General features: G+C 49.1%; 1 protein-coding gene across 1 annotated transcript in view; it reads left to right on the top strand.

The window, feature by feature from the left end:
- Positions 1-944: 944 nt before the first annotated feature.
- LOC123760190 (autotransporter adhesin BpaC-like) overlaps positions 945-16,671 on the top strand; it is a 92,767-nt gene continuing 77,040 nt past the window's right edge. Inside the window, exon 1 of the mRNA XM_069325647.1 lies at positions 945-1,035. Coding sequence (XP_069181748.1) covers positions 945-1,035 — 91 coding nt within the window. The remainder of the gene's footprint in view (positions 1,036-16,671) is intronic.

Below are 16,671 nucleotides of genomic sequence, written 5' to 3'. Positions count from 1 at the left end.
AGGCTGGGTAGTGATGATAGAGTTACAAGATACGAACTAGATGGTGTTGAGATTGCGAAGTCGGAAGAGGCAGAAACAACTGGGAGGCAGCATTGATAGATAGTGAGCTCTTATTGACATAATAAACCCTTCTGCCAGCTTGAAGTACTCTTTGGTTTCACGGCCATGGGTGATGTTGGGACTACGGCCTGTGAAGGTGAATATGTCCCATCTCTCCCACCCAGGAGTGGGAGAGATGGTTGTCGAGTCTTCATTGAATTCTCGGGTGAAAGTTTTCTGTGGCTGGGTTTATTCTGCTATGTTTTTTGAGTCTAATAACCATCATTCTTAATCTCTCAAAATTCTCTTCAAGGGAGAGAATGACGGTTCAATAGTGAGAACAGTTGTTGGCTAAAACATCCTTTGGGTGTTTCCTCTGGTTCTCTATCTGGAGAGACCATTCTCAGCCTTCAAGTAACCGCTTTAATATTGGTACTGAGCGCCTTGATCAATGACACCACTTCTAGCCTAAAGCTTTGAAGGCTGTCTGGTCTGTTAGTAGGAGGATTCAGATCCACTAATTGATAATAGAGATTTGCTATGCTAATGTCTTTATTAGAATAATTGCCTTACAACGATTTGATTGCAAAGTCATAATTATCCTCTTCGAGAGATAAATTAGCGATAACCTTCTTGGTCTCCCCTTTGAGTAGGCTTTGAAGGTAGTGTGGTACATTACACTACCATGAAATATATAAATGTTAATATATGTAATGTTACGGAGTTCAGCCCTATATTAACCTGTTTCCCTCTTATAAGAGTCATGTCACTCTGATTTATATATAATTTTAATGATTAGGAAGATATTTTGTACATTTAAGGAGAAGCTGATGATGTCGGTTGACGGCAATTATAATTGTTGTTGGTTTTGAAAATGGTTTTAGGCTTTTTTCTGTTAGGAAAAGATGGCGGAGGGATCCTCAGAGGAGTGCTTGGCCGCCCAAGGGGGCGGGGCTACAATATATTCTTTGAGCCGCGCCAGCTATCTGCTGATTGGTCAGTAGCGGGGGTGTGACATTATTGACCAATGGCGTGGCGCCCAGGGCGAGCGGGTCGGCGGGCGCCCTCGGCTCGAGGCGGGAAGTGAGCGCCAGAACTTCCCCTGTGGCGTAACCGAGCGGAGGTGCGGTCGAGAGCTCTCTAGCCTGGGAGGTGAAGACCAGGCCATCCATATGTGGCGTCCATCCACAACAGATCACTTAGTCAGCTATGCGACGTCGACATCATGACCTCACAAACCTTCTATAACTAATAATTTAATCAATATCAAAGTAACACTTAATCATCTTTATATCACCATTAGCTTAATCCTATAAATAAATTTAATCTCAAAATAATCGTTTCCAACTAGGAAAAAATAATCAGAAATTCTGCCTTTAGCAACAAGTTTCCAATCAGGAACAGGCAGCCGCTTGGCATCTGGTTGCATAAATATACATTAATCTTAATGTAGGTATCTCCCACAGGCAGTTTGGTTACCTTTGAGATGGAAGCCTTGGAATTCACCTCGTCTTCAGAGGACCTCCAAAATGCATCACCATTTTCTTCATCCATTCCAGCATAAGTTGATGAGTCAATCGTCGGCAATAGAGCCTCTGGTTGTTCTAGATTGGATGGAGGTATTGTGTTTATTGTCTAGTGATGAGCAAGCACGATACTTAATGGTTCTAATTTGGCCTGTGTATCATCTTCATACAGGACCATTTAGCCCGTGTATCATCTTCATACAGGACCATTTAGCCCGTGTATCACCTTCATACAGGACCATTTAGCCCGTGTATCATCTTCATACAGGACCATTTAGCCCGTGTATCACCTTCATACAGGACCATTTAGCCCGTGTATCACTTTCATACAGGACCATTTAGCCCATGTATCACCTTCATACAGGACCATTTAGCCCGTGTATCACTTTCATACAGGACCATTTTGCCCATGTATCACCTTCATACAGGACCATTTAGCCCGTGTATCACCTTCATACAGGACCATTTAGCCCGTGTATCATCTTCATACAGGACCATTTAGCCCGTGTATCACCTTCATACAGGACCATTTAGCCCGTGTATCATCTTCATACAAGACCATTTAGCCCGTGTATCATCTTCATACAAGACCATTTAGCCCGTGTATCATCTTCATACAGGACCATTTAGCCCGTGTATCATCTTCATACAGGACCATTTAGCCTGTGTATCACCTTCATACAGGACCATTTAGCCCGTGTATCATCTTCATACAGGACCATTTAGCCCGTGTATCATCTTCATACAGGACCATTTAGCCCGTGTATCATCTTCATACAGGACCATTTAGCCTGTGTATCATCTTCATACAGGACCATTTAGCCTGTGTATCACATTCATACAAGACCATTTAGCCCGTGTATCATCTTCATACAGGACCATTTAGCCCGTGTATCATCTTCATACAGGACCATTTAGCCCGTGTATCATCTTCATACAAGACCATTTAGCCCGTGTATCACCTTCATACAAGACCATTTAGCCCGTGTATCATCATCATACAGGACCATTTGGCCCGTGTATCACCTTCACACAAGGCCATTTAGCCCGTGTATCACCTTCACACAAGACCATTTAGCCCGTGTATCACCTTCATACAGGACCATTTAGCCCGTGTATCACCTTCACACAAGACCATTTGGCCCGTGTATCATCTTCACACAAGACCATTTGGCCCGTGTATCATCTTCACACAAGACCATTTGGCCCGTGGATCACCTTCACACAAGACCATTTGGCCCGTGGATCACCTTCACACAAGGCCATTTCTGACATATTTGCTCCAGGTCTTAAGGGCAATATTCTGCTACCTAGAAGTTCTCTATGATCAAATTCAATCATTCTTTTTATGTGATCAAATTGGTTGTTGGTTACTTTAAGTGATACACCCAGTTGGCTGCAGTTAAGTGGTGTTTGTCTTGACCAATCATCACACTGTTGTTGACTGGCCTTGTTAGGTGGCCCTTAAGAGCTGTTAGGTGGCCCTTAAGAGCTGTTAGGTGACCCTTAAGAGCTGTTAGGTGGCCCTTAAGAGCTGTTAGGTGGCCCTTAAGAGCTGTTAGGTGACCCTTAAGAGCTGTTAGGTGGCCCTTAAGAGCTGTTAGGTGGCCCTTAAGAGCTGTTAGGTGGCCCTTAAGAGCTGTTAGGTGGCCCTTAAGAGCTGTTAGGTGGCCCTTAAGAGCTGTTAGGTGGCCCTTAAGAGCTGTTAGGTGGCCCTTAAGAGCTGTTAGGTGGCCCTTAAGAGCTGTTAGGTGACCCTTAAGAGCTGTTAGGTGACCCTTAAGAGCTGTTAGGTGACCCTTAAGAGCTGTTAGGTGGCCCTTAAGAGCTGTTAGGTGGCCCTTAAGAGCTGTTAGGTGACCCTTAAGAGCTGTTAGGTGGCCGCTAAGAGCTGTTAGGTGGCCCTTAAGAGCTGTTAGGTGGCCCTTAAGAGCTGTTAGGTGACCCTTAAGAGCTGTTAGGTGACCCTTAAGAGCTGTTAGGGGGCCATTTTGTACACTTCTACACTTGTCAACTACACCTGGTAACTGTCACAACTACACCTGGTAACTGTCACAACTACACCTGGTAACTACTCACAACTACACCTGGTAACTGTCACAACTACACCTGGTAACTGTCACAACTACACCTGGTAACTGTCACTACTACACCTGGTAACTGTCACAACTACACCTGGTAACTGTCACAACTACACCTGGTAACTGTGACAACTACACCTGGTAACTGTGACAACTACACCTGGTTACTGTCACACCTACACCTGGTAACTGTCACACCTACACCTGGTAACTGACAAAACTACACCTGGTAACTACTCACAACTACACCTGGTAACTGTCACAACTACACCTGGTAACTACTCACAACTACACCTGGTAACTGTCACAACTACACCTGGTAACTACTCACAACTACACCTGGTAACTACTCACAACTACACCTGGTAACTGTCACAACTACACCTGGTAACTACTCACAACTACACCTGGTAACTGTCACAACTACACCTGGTAACTACTCACAACTACACCTGGTAACTGTCACAACTACACCTGGTAACTGTGACAACTGCACCTGGTAACTGTGACAACTACACCTGGTAACTGTCACACCTACACCTGGTAACTACTCACACCTACACCTGGTAACTGTCACAACTATACCTGGTAACTGTCACAACTACACCTGGTAACTACTCACACCTACACCTGGTAACTGTCACAACTACACCTGGTAACTGTCACAACTACACCTGGTAACTACTCACAACTACACCTGGTAACTGTCACACCTACACCTGGTAACTACTCACACCTACACCTGGTAACTGTCACAACTACACCTGGTAACTGTGACAACTACACCTGGTAACTGTCACACCTACACCTGGTAACTGTCACAACTACACCTGGTAACTGTCACACCTACACCTGGTAACTACTCACACCTACACCTGGTAACTGTCACAACTACACCTGGTAACTGTCACACCTACACCTGGTAACTGTCACAACTACACCTGGTAACTGTCACACCTACACCTGGTAACTGTGACAACTACACCTGGTAACTGTGACAACTACACCTGGTAACTACTCACACCTACACCTGGTAACTGTCACAACTACACCTGGTAACTACTCACACCTACACCTGGTAACTACTCACACCTACACCTGGTAACTGTCACACCTACACCTGGTAACTGTCACACCTACACCTGGTAACTACTCACACCTACACCTGGTAACTGTCACACCTACACCTGGTAACTACTCACACCTACACCTGGTAACTGTCACACCTACACCTGGTAATTGTCACAACTACACCTGGTAACTACTCACACCTACACCTGGTAACTGTCACACCTACACCTGGTAACTACTCACACCTACACCTGGTAACTGTCACACCTACACCTGGTAACTGTCACACCTACACCTGGTAACTACTCACAACTACACCTGGTAACTGTGACAACTACACCTGGTAACTGTCACACCTACACCTGGTAACTACTCACAACTACACCTGGTAGCTGTGACAACTACACCTGGTAACTGTGACAACTACACCTGGTAATTGTCACAACTACACCTGGTAACTGTCACAACTACACCTGGTAACTGTGACAACTACACCTGGTAACTGTGACAACTACACCTGGTAATTGTCACAACTACACCTGGTAACTGTGACAACTACACCTGGTAACTGTGACAACTACACCTGGTAACTGTGACAACTACACCTGGTAACTGTCACAACTACACCTGGTAACTGTCACAACTACACCTGGTAACTGTGACAACTACACCTGGTAACTGTGACAACTACACCTGGTAACTGTCACAACTACACCTGGTAACTGTGACAACTACACCTGGTAACTGTGACAACTACACCTGGTAACTGTGACAACTACACCTGGTAACTACTCACAACTACACCTGGTAACTGTGACAACTACACCTGGTAACTGTGACAACTACACCTGGTAACTGTGACAACTACACCTGGTAACTGTGACAACTACACCTGGTAACTACTCACAACTACACCTGGTAACTGTGACAACTACACCTGGTAACTGTCACAACTACACCTGGTAACTGTGACAACTACACCTGGTAACTGTGACAACTACACCTGGTAACTACTCACAACTACACCTGGTAACTGTCACAACTACACCTGGTAACTGTGACAACTACACCTGGTAACTGTGACAACTACACCTGGTAACTACTCACAACTACACCTGGTAACTGTGACAACTACACCTGGTAACTGTCACAACTACACCTGGTAACTGTGACAACTACACCTGGTAACTGTGACAACTACACCTGGTAACTACTCACAACTACACCTGGTAACTGTCACAACTACACCTGGTAACTGTCACAACTACACCTGGTAACTGTCACAACTACACCTGGTAACTGTGACAACTACACCTGGTAACTGTGACAACTACACCTGGTAACTGTGACAACTACACCTGGTAACTACTCACAACTACACCTGGTAACTGTGACAACTACACCTGGTAACTGTCACAACTACACCTGGTAACTGTGACAACTACACCTGGTAACTGTGACAACTACACCTGGTAACTACTCACAACTACACCTGGTAACTGTCACAACTACACCTGGTAACTGTCACAACTACACCTGGTAACTGTCACAACTACACCTGGTAACTGTGACAACTACACCTGGTAACTGTGACAACTACACCTGGTAACTGTGACAACTACACCTGGTAACTGTGACAACTACACCTGGTAACTGTGACAACTACACCTGGTAACTGTCACACCTACACCTGGTAACTGTCACAACTACACCTGGTAACTGTGACAACTACACCTGGTAACTGTGACAACTACACCTGGTAACTACTCACAACTACACCTGGTAACTGTGACAACTACACCTGGTAACTGTCACAACTACACCTGGTAACTGTGACAACTACACCTGGTAACTGTGACAACTACACCTGGTAACTACTCACAACTACACCTGGTAACTGTCACAACTACACCTGGTAACTGTGACAACTACACCTGGTAACTGTCACAACTACACCTGGTAACTGTGACAACTACACCTGGTAACTGTGACAACTACACCTGGTAACTGTGACAACTACACCTGGTAACTGTGACAACTACACCTGGTAACTGTCACAACTACACCTGGTAACTGTCACAACTACTGCTCTTTGGTTACACATGGCGTCAGGCTCAGCTGGTGCAACCTGAATTTACCTGAGGAGCCACCAACACCAGTGGCCTCGACGGGGGCAGGAAGCTGGCGGCTTGTCAAAGGCCCTCTCATTGACCCCTGGTGATTTTTTCCAGTTTTATTTTAAAGCCCAACAGAGTTTTGGCATTTACTGCCTCAGCGGGTAGGCGGTTCCATGGGTTTATAACCTGTATGGGTGAAAAAGCTTCTGTTCTCTATCCACTGCATCTCTTGTTAATCTTTACAGCACGTTGTGGGGCATATTAAAATAAGTTTGTTTACTTCACTGGTTAACTTTGAAAGAACTAAAGATTTTTCTAAAGCTTTTTAATTTTAGAAAAACACTGGAAAAAGAGAGGAAGTAGCTAGGCTGTCATGGCGTCTCGTTGATCAGTTCACTAATAGGGCGACTCCTTTATTAATTTAATTTAATCAGTGATTATTCACCAATATGTTTATTGATTTTAATAAATGACGTAGCATTAACTAACGCAACTTTCTTAAATTATAATCAATACTATAAGATTTGAGTCACAGCTTTAATATATCGCGGGCTGGGACTCGTCAGGTGGACGACCTGAGCCGCCCATGAAGGGCCGTCCACTCTGGGGAGTCCATAAGATATTTACATGAGGCTGTGGATGATTTTTTTTTTCACATGAGCCACACCCCCCTATGTGGACCACACTGTTATGTAGGTAACACCAATAAGTGGGCCACACCTCGTGGGTGACACAACATTAGGAGCCACACCAGCTGACAGCCACACCAGGTGAGATTGAAATCTGCTAGGGGCCATTCCAGTAGAGAGCCACACCAGGTGAAGGCCACACCAGCTGAGAGCCACACCAGCTAGGGATCACGCCAGCTGAGCCACACAAGCAAAGGGGGTCACACTAGCTAGGGGTCCACACCATTTAGGGGGCTAAACCTGCTGAGAGCCACATTAGCAATGGGGGCCACGCCAGCTACAGGGCCACACCATCTAGGAGGCCACGCCAGCTACAGGGCCACACCATCTAGGAGGCCACGCCAGCTACAGGGCCACACCATCTAGGAGGCCACACCAGCTACAGGGCCACACCATCTAGGAGGCCACACCAGCTACAGGGCCACACCATCTAGGAGGCCACACCAGCTGAAGGCCACACCAGCTGAGGGCCACACCAGCTGAAGGCCACACCAGCTGAGGGCCACACCAGCTGAGGGCCACACCAGCTGAGGGCCACACCAGCTGAAGGCCACACCAGCTGAAGGCCACACCAGCTGAAGGCCACACCAGCTGAGGGCCACACCAGCTGAGGGCCACACCAGCTGAAGGCCACACCAGCTGAAGGCCACACCAGCTGAGGGCCACACCAGCTGAGGGCCACACCAGCTGAGGGCCACACCAGCTGAAGGCCACACCAGCTGAAGGCCACACCAGCTGAGGGCCACACCAGCTGAGGGCCACACCAGCTGAGAGCCAAACCAGCTGAAAGCAACACCAGCAAAGGGCCAAACCAGCTGAGAGCCATACCAGCTGAGAGCCACACCAGCTAGGGGCTACACCAGCTGAGAGCTATACAAGCTACGTGCAACACCAGCTGAGAGTCACACCAGCTAGGGGCCACTCCAGCTGAAAGCCACTTCAACTATGGCCACACAACCTAGGGGCCACACCAGCTGAGGGCCACACCGGCTAAGAGCTATACAAGCTACTGGGCACACCAGCTGAGAGCCACACCAGCTGATGGCCACACCAGCTGAGAGCCACACCAGCTGAGAGCCACACCAGCTAGGGATCTCAAAAGCTAGGAGGCCACACCAGGTGAAAGCCACACCTGCTAGGGGCCACACCAGCTTAGAGCCACACCAGCTAGAGGTCACACCGGGTGAGGGCCACACCAGCTAGGGAGCACATAAGCTAGGAGGCCACACCAAATGAGAGCCACACCTTGTAGGGGCCAAACCAGCTGAGAGCCACACCAGCTAGAGACCACACCAGTTGAGAGCCACACCAGCTGAGAGCCACACCTCGCAGCTTGGCGTGTTGACCACGTCGTCAACACGTCAAGGGACCGACAAGAACGAGAGGAGGGGATGAACCAGCCTTGCTTGATCTGATATTTACCCTAAATGAGTCGGATATAAGGGAAGTTAAGTTGGAAGCCCCCTTGGGAATGAGTGATCATAGTGTATTGAGCTTTGAGTACCTGGTTGAGCTAGGAGTTATCACCCCCAAAAAAGAACTGGGAACCAAAGGGCTGGCGTACCGAAAGGGAAACTATGAGGAAATGAATAAATTCCTATGGGATATACACTGGGACACAGAACTCGGAACCAAGTCCGTACAAGACATGATGGACTATGTCACCCAAAAATGTCAGGAGGCTGTAAGCAGGTTTGTCCCAGCCCGACAGGAAAAAACAGAAGCAAAGGAAGAATCCGTGGTTTAATAGGGAATGTATGAAAGCAAAGGAGCTGAACAAAAGGGCATGGAGGAACTTCCGTAATAACAGAACACCAGAAAGTAGAGAGATACCAGAGAACCAGGAACGAGTATGTTAGTGTGAGAAGAGCAGCTGAGAAAAGGTATGAAAATGATATAGCTAATAAAGCCAAGACCGAACCAAAGGTACTACACAGTCACATCAGGAGGAAGACAACAGTGAAGGAACAGGTGATGAAACTTAGGGTGGGCGAGGACAGGTACACAGAGAATGACAAAGAGGTGTGTGAAGAACTCAACAAAAGGTTCCAGGAGGTCTTTACAATAGAACAGGGAGATGTCACGGCGCTAGAAGAGGTGGCAGCAAACCAGGTGACCTTGGATAGGTTCGAAATTACAAGAGATGAGGCCAAGAAGCACCTATTGGAGCTGTATGTGAGAAAAGCTGTTGGGCCGGATGGAATCTCGCCATGGGTATTGAAAGAGTGTGCAGGAGCACTTTGCTTACCACTCTCCATAGTGTATAGTAGGTCACTGGAAACGGGGGACCTACCAGAAATATGGAAGACTGCTAATGTAGTACCGATATATGAAAAGGGTGACAGACAAGAGGCACTGAACTACAGGCCAGTGTCCTTAACTTGTATACCATGCAAGGTGATGGAGAAGATTGTGAGAGAAAACCTAGTAACACATCTGGAGAGAAGAGACTTCGTGACAACCCATCAACATGGGTTTAGGGAGGGTAAATCTTGCCTTACAGGATTGATAGAATTCTACGATCAGGTGACAAAGATTAAACAAGAAAGAGAGGGCTGGGCGGACTGCATTTTTTTGGACTGTCGGAAAGCCTTTGACACAGTACCCCATAAAAGGTTGATGCATAAGCTGGAGAAACAGGCAGGAGTAACTGGTAAGACGCTCTAGTGGATAAGGGAGTACCTAAGCAATAGGAAGCAGAGAGTTACAGTGAGGGGTGAGACCTCAGACTGGCGTGAAGTCACCAGTGGAGTCCCACAGGGCTCTGTGCTTGGACCTATCCTGTTTCTGATATACGTAAATGGTCTCCCAGAGGGTATAAACTCATTCCTCTCAATGTTTGCTGACGACGCCAAAATTATGAGAAGGATTAAGACAGAGGAGGACAGCTTGAGGCTTCAAGAAGACCTGGACAAGCTGCAGGAATGGTCGAACAAATGGTTGTTAGAGTTTAACCCAAGCAAATGTAATGTAATGAAGACAGGGGTAGGAAGCAGGAGACCAGATACAAGGTACCATTTGGGGGATGAAATACTTCAAGAGTCAGAGAGAGAGAAAGACCTGGGGGTTGATATCACGCCAGACCTGTCCCCTGAAGCTCATATCATGAGGATAACAGCAGCAGCATATGCCAGGTTGGCTAACATAAGAACGGCCTTTAGAAATTTGTGTAAGGACTCTTTCAGAACATTATATACCACAAATGTCAGACCAATCCTGGAGTATGCAGCACCAGCATGGAGTCCATATCTAGTCAAGCATAAGACTAAACTGGAAAAGGTTCAAAGGTTTGCCACCAGACTAGTACCCGAGCTGAGAGGTATGAGCTACGAGGGGAGACTACGGGAATTAAACCTCACTTCGTTGGAACACAGAAGAATTAGGGGGGACATGATCACCACATTCAAGATTCTCAAGGGAATCGACAGGGTTGATAAAGACAGGCTGTTTAACACAAGGGGCACACGCACTACGGGACACAGGTGGAAACTGAGTGCTCAAATGAGCCACAGAGATATTAGAAAGAACGTTTTTAGTGTCAGAGTGGTTGACAAATGGAATGCATTAGGAAGTGATGTGGTGGAGGCTGACTCCATACACGGTTTAAAGCGTAGATATGATAGAGCCCAATAGGCTCAGGAACCTGTACACCTGTTGATTGACGGTTGAGAGGCGGGACCAAAGAGCCAGAGCTCAACCCCAGCAAGCACAACTAGGTGAGTACAAATAGGTGAGTACACCAGCTAGGAAGCACATCAGCTGAGGGTCACACCAGCTAATGGCCACATCAGGTGAGAGCCACACCAGCAAGGAGGCCATACCAGGTGAAAGCCACACTAGCAAGGGGGCCACACCATCTGAGAGCCACGCCAGCTGAGAGACACATTAGCAAGGGAGCCACACCATCTACAGGGCCACACCATCTAGTAGGCCACACCAGCTGTAGGCCACACCAGCTGAAAGACACACCAGCTAGGGGGCCACACCAGCTAGGGGGGGCCACATAAGCTACAAGGCCACACCAGCTAGAAGGCCACACCAGCTAAAGGGGCCACAACAGCTGAGAGCCAAACCAGCTGAGAGCCACACCAGATGACAGCCACACCATATGAGAGCCACACCAGATGAGAGCCACACCAGCTATGAGCCACACCAGAAGAGAGCCACACCAGATGAGAGCCACACCAGATGAGAGCCACACCAGATGAGAGCCACTCCAGATGAGAGCCACACCAGAAGGGAGTCACACCAGCTATGAGCCACACCGGATAAGAGCCACACCAGATGAGAGCAACACCAGCTTAGAGCCACACCAGCTATGAGCCACACCAGATAAGAGCCACACCAGATGAATGCCATACCAGATGAGAGCCACACCAGCTATGAGCCACACCAGATGAGAGCAACACCAGATGAGAACCACACCAGATGAGAACCACACCAGCAAAGCGCCACACCAGCTGAGAGCCACACCAGCTGGTGGCCACACCAACTGAGAGCCACACCAGCTGGGAGCCACACCAGATGAGAGCCACACCAGCTATGAGCCACACCAGATGAGAGCCACACCAGCTAAGGGCCACACCAGCTGAGAGCCCCACGAGCTGAAAGCCACATCAGCTAGGGGCCACACCAGTTGAGAGCCCCACCAGCTGAAAGCCACACCTGCTAGGGGCCACACCAGCTAGGGGCCACACCAGCTAGGGGCCACACCAGCTGAGAGCCCTACCAGCTGAGAGCCACACCAGCTGAGAGCCACACCAGCTAGGGTCCACACCAGCTGAGGGCCACACCAGCTCAGAGTAACACCAGCTGAGAGCCACACCAGCTAGGGGCCACACCAACTGAGAGTGGCCCCCTAGCTACACAAACTAGGGGGACACACCAGCTGAGGGCCACACCAGCTGAGAGACACACCATCTGAGAGCCACATCTGCTGAGAGCCACACCAGATGAGAGCCACATCTGCTGAGAGCCACACCAGCTGAGAGCCACACCAGCTGGGAGCCACACCAGCTGAGAACCACACCAGCTAGAGGGCTACACCAGCTAGGGGGTCACACCAGGTGAAGGCCACACCAGCTAAGAAACACATCAGCTGAGGGCCACACCATCTGAAAGCCACACCAGGTGAGAGCCACACCAACTAGGGGCACACCAGCTGAGAGCCACACTAGGCGCCGGAAAACCTAGCTGAGGGCCACACCAGCTCAGAGTAACACCAGCTGAGAGCCACACCAGCTAGGGGTCACGCCAGCTGAGCCACACAAGCAAGGGGGCCACACCAGTTAGGGGGCCAAACCAGCTAGGAGACACATTAACAAGAGGCCACACCAGCTACAGGGCCACGCCATCCAGGAGGCCACACCAGCTGTAGGCCACACCAGGTGAAAGACACACCAGCCAAAACACACCAGCTAGGGGGCCACACCAGCTAGGGGGGCCACGCAAGCTACAAGGCCACACCAGCTAGGAGGCCACTCCAGCTAAGCAGGGCCACAACAGCTGAGAGCCACACCAGATGAGGGCCACACCAGATGAGAGGCACACCAGCTATGAGCCACACCAGCTGAGAGCAACACCAGCTGAGAGCCACACGAGCAAAGCCCCATACCAGCTGAGAGCCACACCAGCTGAGAGCCACACCAGCTGGGGGCCACACCAACAATGAGCCACACCAGCTGGGGGCCACACCAGCTGACAGCCACACCAGGTAGGAGCCACACCAGCTGAGAGCCATACAAGCTGATGGACACATCAGCTGAAAGGTACACCAGGTTGGGGCCACACCAGATGAGAGCCACACCAGCCGAGAGCCACACAAGATGAGAGCCACACCAGCTGGGGGCCAGCCAAGCTGAGAGCCACACCAGTGGTGGCCACATTAGCTGAGAGCGACACCAGATGAGAGGGACACCAGCTAGGGCCACACCAGCTAGGGGCCGCACCAGTTGAGGGCCACACAAGCTGAGGGCCACACCAGCTGAGAGCCACACCAGCTAGGGGGCCACAGCAGCTGAAAGCGACACCAGCTGAAAGCCTCTCCAACTAGGGTCACACCAGTTGAGAGCCACACCAGCTGAGAGTCACATTAGCTATGGCCACACCAGCTAGGGGCCACACCAGCTACGAGCCAAACCAGCTAGGGGACACACCAGCTGAGAGTCACACCAGCTAGGGCCACACTAGCTAGGGGCCACACTAGTTAGGGGCCACACCAGCTGAGGGCCACACTAGCTGAGGGCCACACCAGCTGAGAGCCACACCAGCTAGGGGCCACAGCAGCTGAGGGCCATATCAGCTAAGAGCCACACCAGCTGAGAGCCACTCCAACTGGGGTCACATAACCTAGGGGCCACATCAGCTGAGGGCCACACCAGCTGAGTGCCACACCAGCGGAGAGCCACAATAGCTAGGGCCACACACGCTAGGGGTCACACCAGCTGAGGGCCACACCAGCTGAGAGCCACTCCAGCTGAGAGCAACACCAGCTAGGGGCCACACCAGCTGAGAGCCACACCATCTGAGAGCCACATCTGCTGAGAGCCACACCATATGAGAGCCACACCATATGTGAGCCACACGATATGAGAGCCAGACTAGCTGAGAGCAACACCAGATGAGAGCCACATCTGCTGAGAGCCACACCAGCTGAGAGTCACACAAGATGAGAGTTACACCAGCTGTGAGCAACACCAGTTGCGAGCCACACCAGCTAGGGGGTCACACCAGGTGAGGGCCACACCATCTAGGAAGCACATCAGCCGAGACCCACACCAGCTGAAAGCCACACCAGCTAGGGGGGCCACACCATCTGAGAGCCACACCAGCTAGGGGGGCCACACCATCTGAGAGCCACACCAGCTAGGGGGCCACACCATCTGAGAGCCACACCAGCTAGGGGGCCACACCATCTGAGAGCCACACCAGCTAGGGGTCACGCCAGCTGAGGGCCACAGCAACTGGAGGCCCAGACACCAGAAGAGAGCCACCCCAGCTGAGATCCAAATCTACTAGGGGCCACCCCAGCTGAGATCCAACTCTACTACGGGCCACACCAGCTGAGAGCCATTCCAGACGAGGGCCATCCCAGCTGAGAGCCACACCAGCTAGGGGTCACGCTGGCTGAGTCACACAAGGAAGGGGGCCACACCAGTTAGGGGGCCAAACCAGCTAGGAGACACATTAGCAAGGGGGCCACACCAGCTACAGGGCTACACCATCTAGGAGGCCACACCAGCTGTAGGCCATACTAGCAGAAAGACACACCAGCTGAAAAACACACAAGCTGTGGAGCCACACCAGCTGTGGGGCCACACCAGCTGTGGGCCACACCAGCTGAAAGACACACCAGCTAGTGGGCCACACCAGCTAGGGGGCCACAAAAGCTACAAGGCCACACCAGGTAGGAGGCCACACCAGCTAAGGGGGGCCACAACATCTGAGAGCCAAACCAGCTGAGAGCCACACCAGATGAGAGCCACACCAGATGAGAGCCACACCAGATGAGAGCCACACCAGATGAGAGCCACACCAGATGAGAGCCGCACCAGCAATGAGCCACACCAGATGAGAGCCACACCAGATGAGAGCCACACCAGCTGGTGGCCCACACCAGCTGAGAGTCACACCAGCTGAGAGCTACACCAGCTGGGGGCCACACCAACAATGGGCCAAACTAGGAATTGCAAAACTAGGAAACAGGATTGGTTCAACAGAAATTGCAAGAGGGCCAGAGACCAAAAGACACAAAAATGGAATCAATACAGGAAGAGGCCGAACCCCCAAACATACCAGCGATACAAAGATGCGAGAAACAACTACACGGCAGTGAGGAGAGAGAGGCAGAAAGAAATTTTGAAAAGAGATTGCAGACAAATGTAAAACAGAACCAAATCTATTCTACAAATTCATAAACAATAAATTGCAGGTAAAGGATAATATTCAGAGGTTGAAAATGGGAAATAGATTCACGGAAAATGAAAAGGAAATGTGTGAAACATTAAACGAAAAGTTCCAAATTGTGTTTGTACAAAAGCAAATCTTCAGGGAACCAGACACGATAAGAATTCCAGAGAACAACATAGAGCACATAGAGGTGTCTAGAGACGAAGTGGAAAAAATGCTCAAGGAGCTAAATAAGAACAAGGCAGTTGGTCCAGATGGAGTTTCACCATGGGTTCTGAGAGAATGTGCACCTGAGCTCAGCATTCCACTTCAACTGATTTTTCATGCATCCCTGTTTACAGGAGTTTTAGCTGATGTGTGGAAAAAGGCTAACATAGTTCCAATCTACAAAAGTGGAAGCATGGAAGACCCCCTTAATTATAGACCGGTATCATTGACAAGTGTAATAGTCAAAATATTGGAAAAAATAATTAAAACTAAATAGGTAGAAGACCTGGAGAGAAATTATATAATATCAGACAGACAGTATGGTTTTCGATCTGGAAGATCCTGTGTATCGAATTTACTCAGTTTCTATGATCGAGCCACAGAGATATTACAGGAAAGAGATGGTTGGGTTGACTGCATCTATCTGGACCTAAAAAAGGCTTTCGACAGAGTTCCACATAAGAGGTTGTTCTGGAAACTGGAAAATATTGGAGGGGTGACAGGTAAGCTTCTAACATGGATGAAAAATTTTCTGACTGATAGAAAAATGAGGGCAGTGATCAGAGGCAATGTATCGGACTGGAGAAATGTCACAAGTGGAGTACCACAGGGTTCAGTTCTTGCACCAGTAATGTTTATTGTCTACATAAATGATCTACCAGTTGGTATACAGAATTATATGAACATGTTTGCTGATGATGCTAAGATAATAAGAAGGATAAGAAACTTAGTTGAATGTCATGCCCTTCAAGATGACCTGGACAAAATAAGTATATGGAGCACCACTTGGCAAATGGAATTTAATGTTAATAAATGCCATGTTATGGAATGTGGAATAGGAGAACATAGACCCCACACAACCTATATATCATGTGAGAAATCTTTAAAGAATTCTGATAAAGAAAGAGATATAGGGGTGGTTCTAGATAGAAAACTATTACCTGAGGACCACATAAAGAATATTGTGCGAGGAGCCTATGCCACGCTTTCTAACTTCAGAATTGCTTTTAAATACATGGATGGCGATATACTA

This window comes from Procambarus clarkii, chromosome 16, assembly GCF_040958095.1.
Source record: "Procambarus clarkii isolate CNS0578487 chromosome 16, FALCON_Pclarkii_2.0, whole genome shotgun sequence".
Classification (NCBI taxonomy): domain Eukaryota; kingdom Metazoa; phylum Arthropoda; class Malacostraca; order Decapoda; family Cambaridae; genus Procambarus; species Procambarus clarkii.
This window is presented reverse-complemented; position numbering and strand designations above follow the sequence as displayed.